Source organism: Lutjanus erythropterus, chromosome 6 (genome assembly GCF_056507025.1).
Source record: "Lutjanus erythropterus isolate fLutEry1 chromosome 6, fLutEry1.hap2, whole genome shotgun sequence".
Classification (NCBI taxonomy): Eukaryota; Metazoa; Chordata; class Actinopteri; order Lutjaniformes; family Lutjanidae; genus Lutjanus; species Lutjanus erythropterus.
This window is the reverse complement of record NC_139322.1, coordinates 39,031,582-39,044,148: the sequence shown is the minus strand read 5'-3', so window position 1 is coordinate 39,044,148 and position 12,567 is coordinate 39,031,582. Positions and strand designations below refer to the sequence as shown.

The window sequence follows — 12,567 nt, the reverse complement described above, 5'->3', positions numbered from 1 at the left end:
AACTAGCTTGCTTGCTAAATTTCAGTTGATTCCTGTCTAATAACTGAATGCAAACCATGTCTTGTTTGTAGAACAGAGAAGGTCATATAAAAGTGGATGAGGCAACACTGAAAGACTGTAATAGATTCCTCTGTTTTGCACTTTTTGTCCCCTTCCCTGGTTTTGTTCCCTCAAAGATAAGATCTGTCAAAATGGTATGCTTCTGTCCAACTGCACAAATTTGCATGTCAAAGCTCAACAAAGTTGAACTTCACTCACACAAGGTGTAGTCCATTGGTCACCTTGAAAGTTATTTCAACACCATCAAACTTATAATGCAGTCAGTGCAGAGGTTTTGAAATAAAAGCCAGAATCCTCTTTGTCCAAGACTGAGACAAGACCAAGTAAAAATGCAGTCAAGACCGAGACCTTTAAAAAGTGGTCGAGACCAAGACTCGAGTACTCTCAAGTATAACAACACTAACTTGTATGCCTTGGGAACACAAAGGTTTGAAAACCACTGGCTTAAGTGAAGCAAAACTGTTTATACTGCTTTAAAAATCCTCCCCCTCCTTACTGCAAACTCCTGCTGGTGTCGGCACAGCTAGAAATAAGCCTCATTGACTATCATTATTAAAATAAAGCAAAAACACATTCCAACCACTTGAAATGTGTCCAGTTATATAAATAGCTTTATTTTGGGTGGATAATGATGATAATCATGTTGACTGGATTACAGCCCGATTAATGTCAACCTCTGTTATGAGAAGCTTGGATTAGATGTTAGTTTTACTGAAGAAACTTTACTGCTTTCACTTTTGGTTGTGGCAAGTATCACATAGAAGTAATGGTGGTAGTAGTGTGATGAAGCAGAATTCAAGCACGCCACGCTTTTGTCAACTCAGGATAAATGTGAATTTTTGTCACAGGCATTACAAAGAAATTCACCTCTCCATCAACTCACCATTATCGTCCACCACTCTGGTCTGCTCCTTGCAGCAGTCCACTGGGAGGCCGATGATCTCCACCTCTACGAAGGGATCAATGATCTGACAGAAAGACGTTACAGAGCATTAAGGTATTGTTTCATAATAACCACCTGCTTTGATCCTTTTCCAGTTTCTGTGAAATTAGCCTACAATGCCTACCCGAGGCATACCCAAAGTGAACTGAAAGCTGTTCTTGAAACAGTTGAAGTATAAGCACGGTTTGGGACTCTTTTGAAAGCTAACACTATTTTTTTTTTCCCTGGCAACATCAGAATCACTGTAAGTACTACTAGAATTGCGTAACAGAGGTTTGAACATTGTGGGTATTTACAGATGCAATTGTATTTTGGACTAAAATCTTCACAAATGTAACAAGACTTGTCAGAATACTACTGATCTGTGGATTACTACAAGGCTTCACAGGTGAGTTGCCTCAGTTTTGTAACTGTTTATGGTTGTAGACTGTTGTGACGGTATCTTGATATGATTTGCATCCACTGAAATCGAGCATTTCAGCTTTCCAAAGATATGCTGCATGAGTATAAAAGTTCCAAGATCTTTCCATGATTACAGTCCTGTATGTCTTGGTTTGGCAGTTTCAGAGAACTTATATACACCACTGATTTATCATTGATCTCCTACAACACACACATAAAATCAATACGACAGAACCAGGAATATTGTTCCTTATAGTTCAACCATTCTTGTCAAAACCTGGGGGGTCTTCATAACCCACAATGCAACTGGACAACCAATAGTTTGGTTGTCGATTTGGTTGTGTGCCCTTGAATCTCCAGCCTTAAACGATGGATTATTTTCAAACTATCAGACTTCACACAGCTCTCTCTGGAGTCATTAAAGGCTTTATACAGGCTTTTTTCCCCATATATGTCAAAGGTTCCCCTTCAAATTCCCTTCATTTTCTTGTATAATAAAACTGAAACATGACATTCCAGGAATGACATGACAAGTGAGAGGTCAACTCACACAATGGCTTTCTACAACACATAGTAAGTTTAATAAGTTGGCAGTGGTGCACATGCAGTTTGGTAGAATGGTAGTGTTACATATTCAATCACTGGGATGAACTGAAATAATTTTTACTCTTAAGTAAAACAACAAAGATCAAAGTCTTTAAAAATGCAAACATTTCACAGACACACACTATAAGACAACAATGAGTGAAATGCATAAAAGCATGATATATCACAACATTTCTCCCAGTAATAAAAATGTGTGTGTCCTACCTCTCCTCTGTCTCCTAACATAGAGTCTTTGGGTTTGGGCAGCTGTTGTCCACTGATTATCTTCAACACCAGCTGTTTCTTCATCTGACCCGGCAGCGGGTCCTCCACGTTGGGATTAAAGGCACCTGAAATGGCAATGCAATGACAGGAAGTATACTGTTCATCTGTGGTGCTTGACTTAGAAAATTAAATTGTACATTTCAAAAATAACTGTTTGCATTATAGCCATTTACATCTCCAATCACTGTTATGATATTTAAGAGGCAATCAACGGTGAAAGTCTTCCATCTTTCTCTGGAATCTCAAATTTACAGAGGGGCCTTAAACAACATTTAAAGCGGAATAAAAAACTATTTACAAAAAAGATCAATAAAATACATTTAGACAGCTCTTTAAAACAATGTGCCTGTGTTTCTGCTAAAAACTACAAAATACTCTGGCTGCAAATTGCAAGTTTTCAGACTATCTTCTAGCAATATTGTTAAAAACAGTATTACAGCATTAATGATTAATAACAACACGGACAGCAATATCTTATTAAGACACAAACAGTATCTACATATTAGCACACAAGTTATATTTATCATTTATCTAATGCTCACACAAACAAAACAACTCAACAGCTTAACATACTGGATTTCAAAATGTTAAAAATGACCTCCGTATGTCCTACTAAAATCATTTGAATGAATCTTTTTCATGTTCTGACCTTCACACATGCAGGTAGGCTTGAGGATGTAGCCACAGTTGCCGTTGCTGTAGAATTTGGCTCTGTTGAGCTGGAGGACCCGACCCTCAGACTGATAGTTGAGTGCAACTGCAATCAAAGCAGATTGTTTCATTACTGTCAGCAGGCTGTTTGTTTTTACTTTAACATGCTGGAAGACAGTTACTGTGGGAAGAGCAAAAGGGATCAGCTTCACTGCAGCTGTTCACAGATATAATAATAAATACATCGGTTGATAATTTTGAATACAGTGATCATGAGACACACGGAGGGTCGGGTTAAACTCATACCAAGCTGGCAGCCGGCGTTCCAGAAGGGCTGGGGGTTGAAGTTGGAGGAGTCCACGCGGTAAGAGGAAGGGTAGATGCGGGAGAGCTGTCGCTGGTTGAAGTGGATGAAGGCTGTAGCTTTCTGCTGCATCACCTGGTGGGCTTTGGTCTCGCTGAGTGATGACACCTGCCAGCTGCAGCCAGCTGTCAGGACAACACAAACTTATTCTCATTAGATTCTACTTCCACTCCCTTCAGATCTTATCAAGTAACTACAAAATTTATACTGCTGAAAAATATGTCCTGTAAATATATAATTTAACTAACACTTCATATGAAGTTCATCTAGTGCATTATAAGCATATTCTTAAGACACTATAATTCATTTATAAGGTTTTATGGAACTCTTGTAAATGTCTATAATCATGTATGGCAACTTATAGCAAGATTTATAGAGTATTATAAGTGGTGAACATAGTGTATTATAAGTTCAACATTCATAATGCTTTATACCTCCATGCATGACAAAGTGTAACAAAGTGATAATATAACTACCATGACTTTACTTAGAATTTATAATGTGTCATGATACGTTAGAGCAGTCCTCTATGTGTCTTTATAACTAAGATTATGCAATGGAATGATGCCTTATAAACATCAATAATATGCTATAGCATGACTTTGAGAGCTTTGAGAATTTATTATCTGTTATAACATGTTACAACATATAATGTGCTGTGTATCCAAGATGCTGAATTTATAATACACTATTTCAACCATTTTTAATACTTAATAAACCTCGTTATAAGTTGTCTTGGTTGTCATGGTTATGAACATGAACAGACATTGTAAAGCTTTATAAAAAATACATCACAATGTGTTATGGTTGTTCATAATACATTATAGACATGACTTCCATCTTAAGTGTTACCAAATTTTCTAAGACTTTAGCAGTCATCTGTTTAATGGTTTAATGGAAATACCGTAATTGAAAAAACGTATATTGCTGGTAATCAAGACTAAGAACCTGATCAAGCACAGGATGCTAACTTTATTCCTCTTCTGAGATTTGACCATTCATATTTTACTTTTAAAGAGGAGTCAGCAAACCCAGATATTGCAGTGTTCCTAGAGAACAGAAGTGCTCACCTTGTGCCTCAATATCATAGAGACCCACAGAACGCGTGTATTTGACCAGATCAGATAGAGCTCTGGATAACTTCATGGTCTTCTTCTTTCTGTACGGTCCGAGGTTACAGACGAACACACACACAAACTTAGTAGACAGATCATATGTATGCAAGTGTGATGGTGGTTATACAAAAAAACTTCATGACAGAATTAAAGACAAAATTAATGTTACAGATTAATTAAACAGTAATGTCAAGTTTATTTTTGTTGGATTTAATCCTGAAATGTATGACTGAACATCTATCTATCATATCCATATGTGTGTGTAACATACTTGCTGTGGTGAAGGGGGACACGAGAGGCGCTGCTTGTACTCTCTTGGTCTGTATCTGTGTCTTCAAAGCTCGATGTCTTCTTCAGCTTGGTTGTCTTTTTCTGAAGAAAAAAAGAGTCATGAACAAGGGACCAAACAATAATGTCCCCAAATCTCACGTACTCAAGTTAGTAAAGTTTTATACATACATTTTATACAAGATAATTATTTAACTGAAACCTAATCTTTTCCTAAAACTAACCAAATAGTGACAACAAAGATCCGATATACCTGTCGCTTTTAATCTCCAATTTACATAACTAATATATTATATATTAATATAATTTTAACCCCCACACACTATAATCTTTTCCTAAACCTAACCAAGTATTTTTGGTGCCTAAACCTAACCAAACTGTGACCGTTTCACAACGTTAGCCATGGTCTGGTTCAACAAAGGTCTGGTACTGCCTGGTACTCTCCAGTGGTCATATAACAACATATATGACCACTGGTACTCTCCAGTGGTCATATATGTTGTTTTGGGAGTCACTGGCAATCAACCCATTCTGTCATTTATGTATGTGTATGTGTGTATGAGGATGTGAACAGCATGATTATAACTCTGCTGCTCAGCAAGTACAGATAAAATAAACAATGATCTCACATGGCAATGACAGGCTGAAGATCAGATGTGGCCAATTAAAGTCACAACACATTAGCTTTTAAACAACCATATTGTTTTCAATCACAAATATTATTTCCTGGAAGCACACAGTTATCTAGAGGGGACACATTTTGCTTCTTCAAAGGAGAAATATGCAGCAATTGCATGAGCAGAAATTAGTACTGCAGTCCTAACAGTGACTTGGAGCAATGGACTGTTTATTAAATAGGTTGAAATCCTATTTAATATAACATCTGTGCTCATTTCTGACCCCTCCTCCACAGATCGTGGGAAGCTCGGGCTGGCTGCAGGAGCCATGACTTTGACTTCAAGTTTATCAGCTGTTCATAACTGTTAACTGTCTGTCAATGTAAAGTTAAGCCCATTCTCTTGAAGGCCATACAAGAAGTTATTCTGGCCCAGAGTACAAATTTCAAAGGGGTTTTTAAGAGCCAGCTACAAAAGTTATTCTTGAAGAAAGGCCTGCAAAATAATAAGTGTTTTTTTCATTTCTTTGTTATATGGATGTTTAAATAAATGGAATATTGATGTTATTTTGTCTGACCTGACAACCCCTTTTAAACTGGTCTATTTTAATATTTTGTACAATGCAATGGTGATGCAACGTCCCACTATCACATAATACATATCATCATCCACAGTCAAGACGTGTGGTTCACACTTGTCTTTTCTGACTAAATTAACGAGAAACACCTTGTGACACAGAAAATGGCAGATTGTGTTGGTGTGCAGACTGATGAAAATATAGAAAACTGAGGAGAAATAAAAAGGGCCAACCTTGCGTTTGGAGAAGCTGCCCATGAAGGAGCGGCCCGTCCGCTTGTTGCTGCTGGGATTAGCCTCGTCTGCCGTGTCCGTCCCATCCTCACTTTTACCCTGCCAGCAGAGGAGAAGCTTAGCATGTTTTGAGATATATATATATATATATATATATATATATATATATATATATATATATATATATATATATATATATATATATATATATATATATATATATGTATATATACACATTTATAAATATAAAAAGAAATACTGATTAGCTCTTCTCCTATGATCCTGATATCTTAAGTTCATGCAACATTTCTATCATTTACTCTGACGATCATTTCAACAATTAAATATTAACTGTTTGCTGTTTAAATAAACCACTTCTTCTTAACTGTTTTCTTTGACCCACAATAAGATTCCAATTTAATGCATTTCTGCTTCAATTTCAAAACTCACTGAGTCAATAACTGAGTACACAGAGTGAAGAGGGAGAGCTGATTTGAAGAGAAAAACCACCATTTACTGCGGGAAAGTCAACAAGCACAAGCTCAGCTCTCTTTCCCTGAGGTGCTATACCTCATGATTATTTATTTTTTTAGCAGGTGAAGTCCAGGACTCCTCATCTGTGTTTACCTTAGAGCCAGTTTTGTCTGTGGGCTTCCCAGTAGGTGGGAGGGCTGCAATGGTGAAGCTGTCTGGGTCTTCTCTGTCTCGGATCTTGGACTCCTTCATCAGGTTGTCCAGCTTTTTCTTGGCCATGTTCTCCACCTGCTTCCTGTTGGCTGACGTCTGGAGGAGGGGGGAACAGTAACAGAGGATGATGCTGATATATGATCGTATATGTTACTTAACAAGAGGTGATGTAACTTTGGACGAGTCCTGTCTGGTGGGAACTATTGCTCTTTCTGCACATACAGTACAGTGCTGTTTTGATATGATTTTCTCTGTTTTGGGTTTGGATTATAGGCGAAACAAGCAATTTTAAGATGTGACCTCTTCTGGAAGGTTTTTTTTTTGTTCTGACATGTTATAGGTCTAAAACTAAAAAAGCTGATGAATGACAATGAAATAAATAGCTGAAGCCATAAAGTATTAAATTTTAACAACTGCAAAAACAAAATCAACGTGGAGAGACAGTATGTAATAGTTTAACAGACAGTGTAACAATAGTTCAAAAGTATCTACAGTAAGGAATGCAGGAATGTGCAAAACTCTTATGACTTTAGTGAAGTAGAATTACAGAAGAAGCAGGAATGTTGAACTTTAGTAAGATACACATATTTGTGTATTAAGTCAGTTGCTGTTCTCTAAAGTTTTCCCTCCCAGTAAGTTGCATCAGTGTAAATTATAAAGATCTGACTCAAAGCACACTGCACATATACTGTGATTTCTGTAAACCTGATTTTTAATACTACAGCATATTGTGCATCATTTTTAAAATATTTCTTTCATATTCTGCTGTTAATTTTCTATTTCTATTTCTATCTCCTGAATTGTAGTACTTGCTTTTTCATTAATTTATACTTCGTTTCTCTGAATATGTTAATTGTTAAGCATCAAAACACCCAGACAAATACCTTGTACATGCATGAGAAAACCTAAATCTGATTCTGGTTCAAGTACATAAAGAGGAAAGAACACAAATCATGCAGGATCCTAACGAAAGTCAAGTTTCACAAGAAGCACAATTATGAAGAAATACATAATGTTACATAATGCAGAACCTCTCAGAGCATTTGACAAATGGCTGCTTTGGTAGTGTAATCCATTCCAAATGTTAAGAGTATGACGGTAAGTTATAGCACATGCATGGAAAGTATGCATGGCATTTTATGCCAAATAATGCATTAAGGGGTCAGTTCATCCAAATTACCTCTGATGGTATCAGCAATCAGAAAATATTTAATTGCTAAAGAGTGAAAACATGGTACATACCACTAAAACTAGGAGAGAAAATATGTTGTTATAATGTAGATGAACTGACCCTTTAACTTAACTGAAGTCCTACACACCATGCAGGATCCAACAAGAGCTCACATTCCATATGGAGCAAAGATGAGGCAATGCTGTACATTATGTGACATAATGCAGAACCTCCCACACTGCTGATGGATGGATTTTTCAATAATGCAAGTATTTTCACATGTGAGAGCATAAAAGAGAATGAGAGTGGGACAAAGTGGAATAAATGAAAATGTCACTGACAGAACACTGCTCATTGCCTTGTTTAGAACATTATGCACACGCTCAGTTCAGCCATATGGTGGCAGAGTGGATCCATAAACCACTTTAGTCTGTGATCAGACCATAAGCAAAAGCAACATGCTCCACACAGTTTGATTGCTGAAAACAGAATATAAAGGACCAATATTGAGCTTAATGAAATCAGCATGTCCATCTCATGCAGGCGATTACATATTTCTTGTAGAATCAATTAATACTAACCTTAGTCTGAACAAAACCTGCTTTATTCTTATAAGACTGCACACAATATATTGTGTAAAACTCATTTTTACAAAAGAAATCTGTTTGTTTCAGAGGCTAACAGAGAAATACTTTGGGCACATATTGAACATTTCAAATGATTTTTGCTGTATGTTTGAATAAAAATTGTAGATAAGATTATTCATTTCAGTAAAGTGCTCAGTTCAGTAAACTGTAAAAATTCCCACTCATGCTGTAACATTTGAACTAAATCTATTCATTAGGACTTCATTAAGATCTTTTGTCAAAACGTTATTTGTGTGAGGTAATAAAAAAAAGAACTGCATCAACTTAAGCCTGTCTTAGCAATGCTTATCCTGATAAAATGTCGAGTGGCCCTATTTTTTTTTTTCCTCAGAATCTGCATCTACAATGTCTGACAAACTTAACCGAAAGGTAAAATTCTCCTACCTGCTCACCTTTCACAGATGTTTTTTTCAAAAATTCAGATAATTACTCCAGACTCATCTCTGTTCTCAAAATTTTAAGACTAACCTATTAGAAAATTGTCATTGCTGTAGCTGGCTGTGAAAGCTGACAGCAGCTTTTAGCTGATCCAACAGTACTGATTATCATCAATGTGCTGTTTCTGACTCACATTATCTTCATTAGTTTAAAGTCCTACAAGACAACTATTTGGTTCCTGATAAAGAATCTTTATGCAACACATTTGATGGAGCATCTTGAAGATACACTATTGCAAAGTGTTTTGGGCCCAACCAGAGGTGGAACCAAGTCAACGTTTTCAAGTCAAGTCACAAGACAGGCAAGTCCCAAATCAAGTCCCAAGTCCTAAACTTTTAGTCCTAAACAAGTCATGTCTTCACCAAATGTAACCATTTTAACAACCTCTAGTTTTTGTACATGAACAACATTAACTGGGGCTCAGTAATGCAGCAGTGTTAGTTCTTCGTGCAGGGTTGCTACACCTTTTCCTGGGTCAAATTCAAGCCCTTTTCAAGCATCATTCTTATCATTAGCAGCGCTCAGCTCCAGCTTGGTGGTGCAGCCCTAATGCGCTGCAGCCATACCTGTTGGAATTTTGTCTGTTAGAAGACTTTGCATCCGACCTGGCTGAGCCAGTTCGACTTGTTTTATTTCTTTATCTAAAGAGCAAATTATTCTGTCAGGTGCTGATTTATTATGACAGTAATGCATTTTCAATTTCAAGCAGTTTCAAGCGCTTGATCAAAAATCCAAGCTCTCTCCAAACCTTGAAAACACTACATTAAAATTCAAGTGTTTTCACCCGTATGAACCCTGTTCATGGTTCTCTCTTCCAGCTTGATTGGATGCTGTCGGATTGGTTCAAACAAAGAGGATCTGGGGAATTGAGTGTTGACTTTCTGAGAGTGAACAGCTTTAACGTTAGTTGATTCAGAAACTGGTGCACACTTTTTAAATAACAGACCTTTAAATTTTTGGGCTTGAGAAAAGGTGTCAACAATTCTTCAAGTCAAAAGGCTCAAGTCAAAGTGAAGTCACAAGTCATTGGTCTTAAAGTCCAAGTCGAGTTACAAGTCTGCTTTGATTTATCAAGCTGAGTCTAAAAGAATCAAATCTGTGACATGTCCACACCTCTGGGGCCTTCCACTTTCAAATTTCACAGGCGGGATGAGAAAGTGGGGCACATGAGTGATGAGAATGAGCTTTTTATACAGTACCTTCCACTTTGAAAGGAGCAAGCAACAGTTGAAGAGAAGAAGAGGGGACAAACAGGAAGAGAGAAGAGGAGGACATGAGAACAAATAGCCACACAGAAAGTAGGAGACAGAAGCACACAGCAGAGATACAACAGGAGATAATCAACATATGGAACAAAGGCCAGACAGGAGAACGCTCAATCACTCAAGTTTAACATGAACCATCAAGAACAGGAAATACAAGTGCAATTCACAATTAATCTGCCAGACACGAGGACACAAAGGCTGCCTCTGGTAGATGGAAGAGATAAACATGGTGAAGTGGAGGGAAAAACCAAACAGGATACATACATCTCCATTCATCAGCTTGCAGTCGTCCTCCATTTCATCAGCGCTGTCCTCGTCCGACACGTCTCCCTCTTCTGCATTCTCATCGATGTTTGGAGGCAGTTTCTTCCCCTGGTGGAGAAAAGAACAAGTCACTGGAGCTTCACATTAGGACAACAGACTGCTGCGGTGTTCATTCATTCAATCAATCAGTGTGTAATGAAACACATTATCTTATATAAGGTATTCCTGGTGGCATTGGGGATTTAAGACACCAACCACGTGTTATAATGATTGTATCCCTAATTTAAGCCTGGCCAGGGATCATTTTCTGTTTGTCTCTACTGTGCTGTACAAAATCAAGGCAACTTGCACACTGACCTATTCCTTAAATGAGCTACGCTATGCTAACGACAATAAACAATAAAGTCCAATAAATCTTAATTATTAAGACTGTTGCAGTAAACTGCCGTTCTGCGGGAATGCTTGAACAGCGTGTGACAGCACTGTCACTGAACCGCTGCAGCTCACACATGCTGTGGTGTTCACACAGACTGCGTTTCTGCTGAGAGACACCTACTGAATGTCCTATCTTTCTAGATAGAGTTTAAAGAGTTTGAAGAGAAGAAAAGAGCTTTTTGCTGAAGGCAATCTGTGATTTTCCCCCTCGTTTAGAAAGAGAGGGAGGAATGGATATAGGGAGGAGAGAAAAAGAAAGAAAAAAAACAGTATTAAAATATTAATACTGATTAAACTATTGAGACATGTGGTCTCTATGGTTAACAGTGAGCTGTCCAATTCCAAAAGGACTACCAAATTCATTCATTCATTAGACACTGCTTTGTTTCTGTGGTGTAACTGGTTTTTAGTACACTGGCAAGCAATGCACACAAATGTCTTGTTTTGTCCACAACCCAAAGATATTTTCAGTTTGCCGTCATAAAGGACAAAAGAAAACAAAAAGTGTCGATTTAAGAATCTGAAATCAGAGACTTTTGACTTTTTTCCCCATAAAAATTACTAGTGGAAAATTACTTTTATATTTTATTAATCATTGAAGTGCTAGTGTTGACATTATCTTTGCCTAGCAGTGCTCCCTGAAACCCAGAGTGGCAAGCCTCCCAGAACAGCGAGCTGGATTCAGTAGCAGATAAAGTGAGTTGGTTAACTGTGTCTATTTACACTACCTGTTACACCAGAGGGACATATGAGGAAGAGACTCAACAGTTAAAGATGTAGGGGGAGTCAAATGGGCCCACTCTCACTGCCTGAGCCATGGATTTTTCATTAACAAGTGAGCTAGTTTGTTCTGTGGTTAGCAATCATTCTTCATCACAGTTTTGTGGAGGCGGTGGCCTGCAGCAGCACCGTGTGCCTCATACCACCTGACCCTGGTACCCACAGTGAGCCACAGCACGAGTGTTGCAGGGCAGGAGTAAAAGCCAAAGTGTTCCTCACAGCGCTCACATGTTGGTGTCATCACTGACACTCTGCTGACTGTACACACAGGTAGGAGCGCTGGAGAACAGCTGGCAGAGCAGTCCTTTGAGTGCCAGGTATTGGCAAGGTGCCTTCTTTTTAGTGAAAGCATCTGGTGTCAATAAAGGCTCATTAACCTCAATACTCCCCCCCTCCCCTGTTAACAGAGGGCTGCTGCTGCTCATCAACATGTTGTCCTGCCTCTGCTGGTTTAAGTCAAGTGTGAAACTAACTTTGCTGTAATGGTGTACATTACAAAATCTGCCATAGTTTCAACCTGGACAGATGGTTTAAATGAGCTTTGGACATTCAAAATAGCTGCATTACTTTCAATTTTAGGTCCATTTTAAGGTATTTTTGGTGTGAAATTAAAGGAAATGTGATGCTGTGTTGTTTATGACCACTACAACTACACTGAGACCAGCTATAGGTGAAAGATTTGGTTTGTGTAATGGGGGTTTAGAATGAAGTTGTCTTCTGTATATTTTTGATTTTTGAATTTGGATGTTAGTAAGACTAT

The 12,567-nt window shown here is 37.9% G+C and overlaps 1 protein-coding gene across 3 annotated transcripts in view; it reads right to left on the bottom strand.

The window, feature by feature from the left end:
- Positions 1-12,567, bottom strand: part of plch2a (phospholipase C, eta 2a) — a 242,523-nt gene that overhangs the window by 16,990 nt on the left and 212,966 nt on the right. For all 3 annotated transcript variants that reach the window (XM_084721859.1, XM_084721858.1, XM_084721857.1), the window contains exons 10-18: positions 10,593-10,700; positions 6,748-6,903; positions 6,121-6,219; positions 4,677-4,777; positions 4,361-4,449; positions 3,233-3,415; positions 2,925-3,032; positions 2,216-2,340; positions 944-1,028 (exon numbers count right to left, since the gene is read on the bottom strand). In XM_084721859.1, the coding sequence (XP_084577985.1) occupies positions 944-1,028; positions 2,216-2,340; positions 2,925-3,032; positions 3,233-3,415; positions 4,361-4,449; positions 4,677-4,777; positions 6,121-6,219; positions 6,748-6,903; positions 10,593-10,700 (1,054 nt within the window). The remainder of the gene's footprint in view (positions 1-943; positions 1,029-2,215; positions 2,341-2,924; positions 3,033-3,232; positions 3,416-4,360; positions 4,450-4,676; positions 4,778-6,120; positions 6,220-6,747; positions 6,904-10,592; positions 10,701-12,567) is intronic.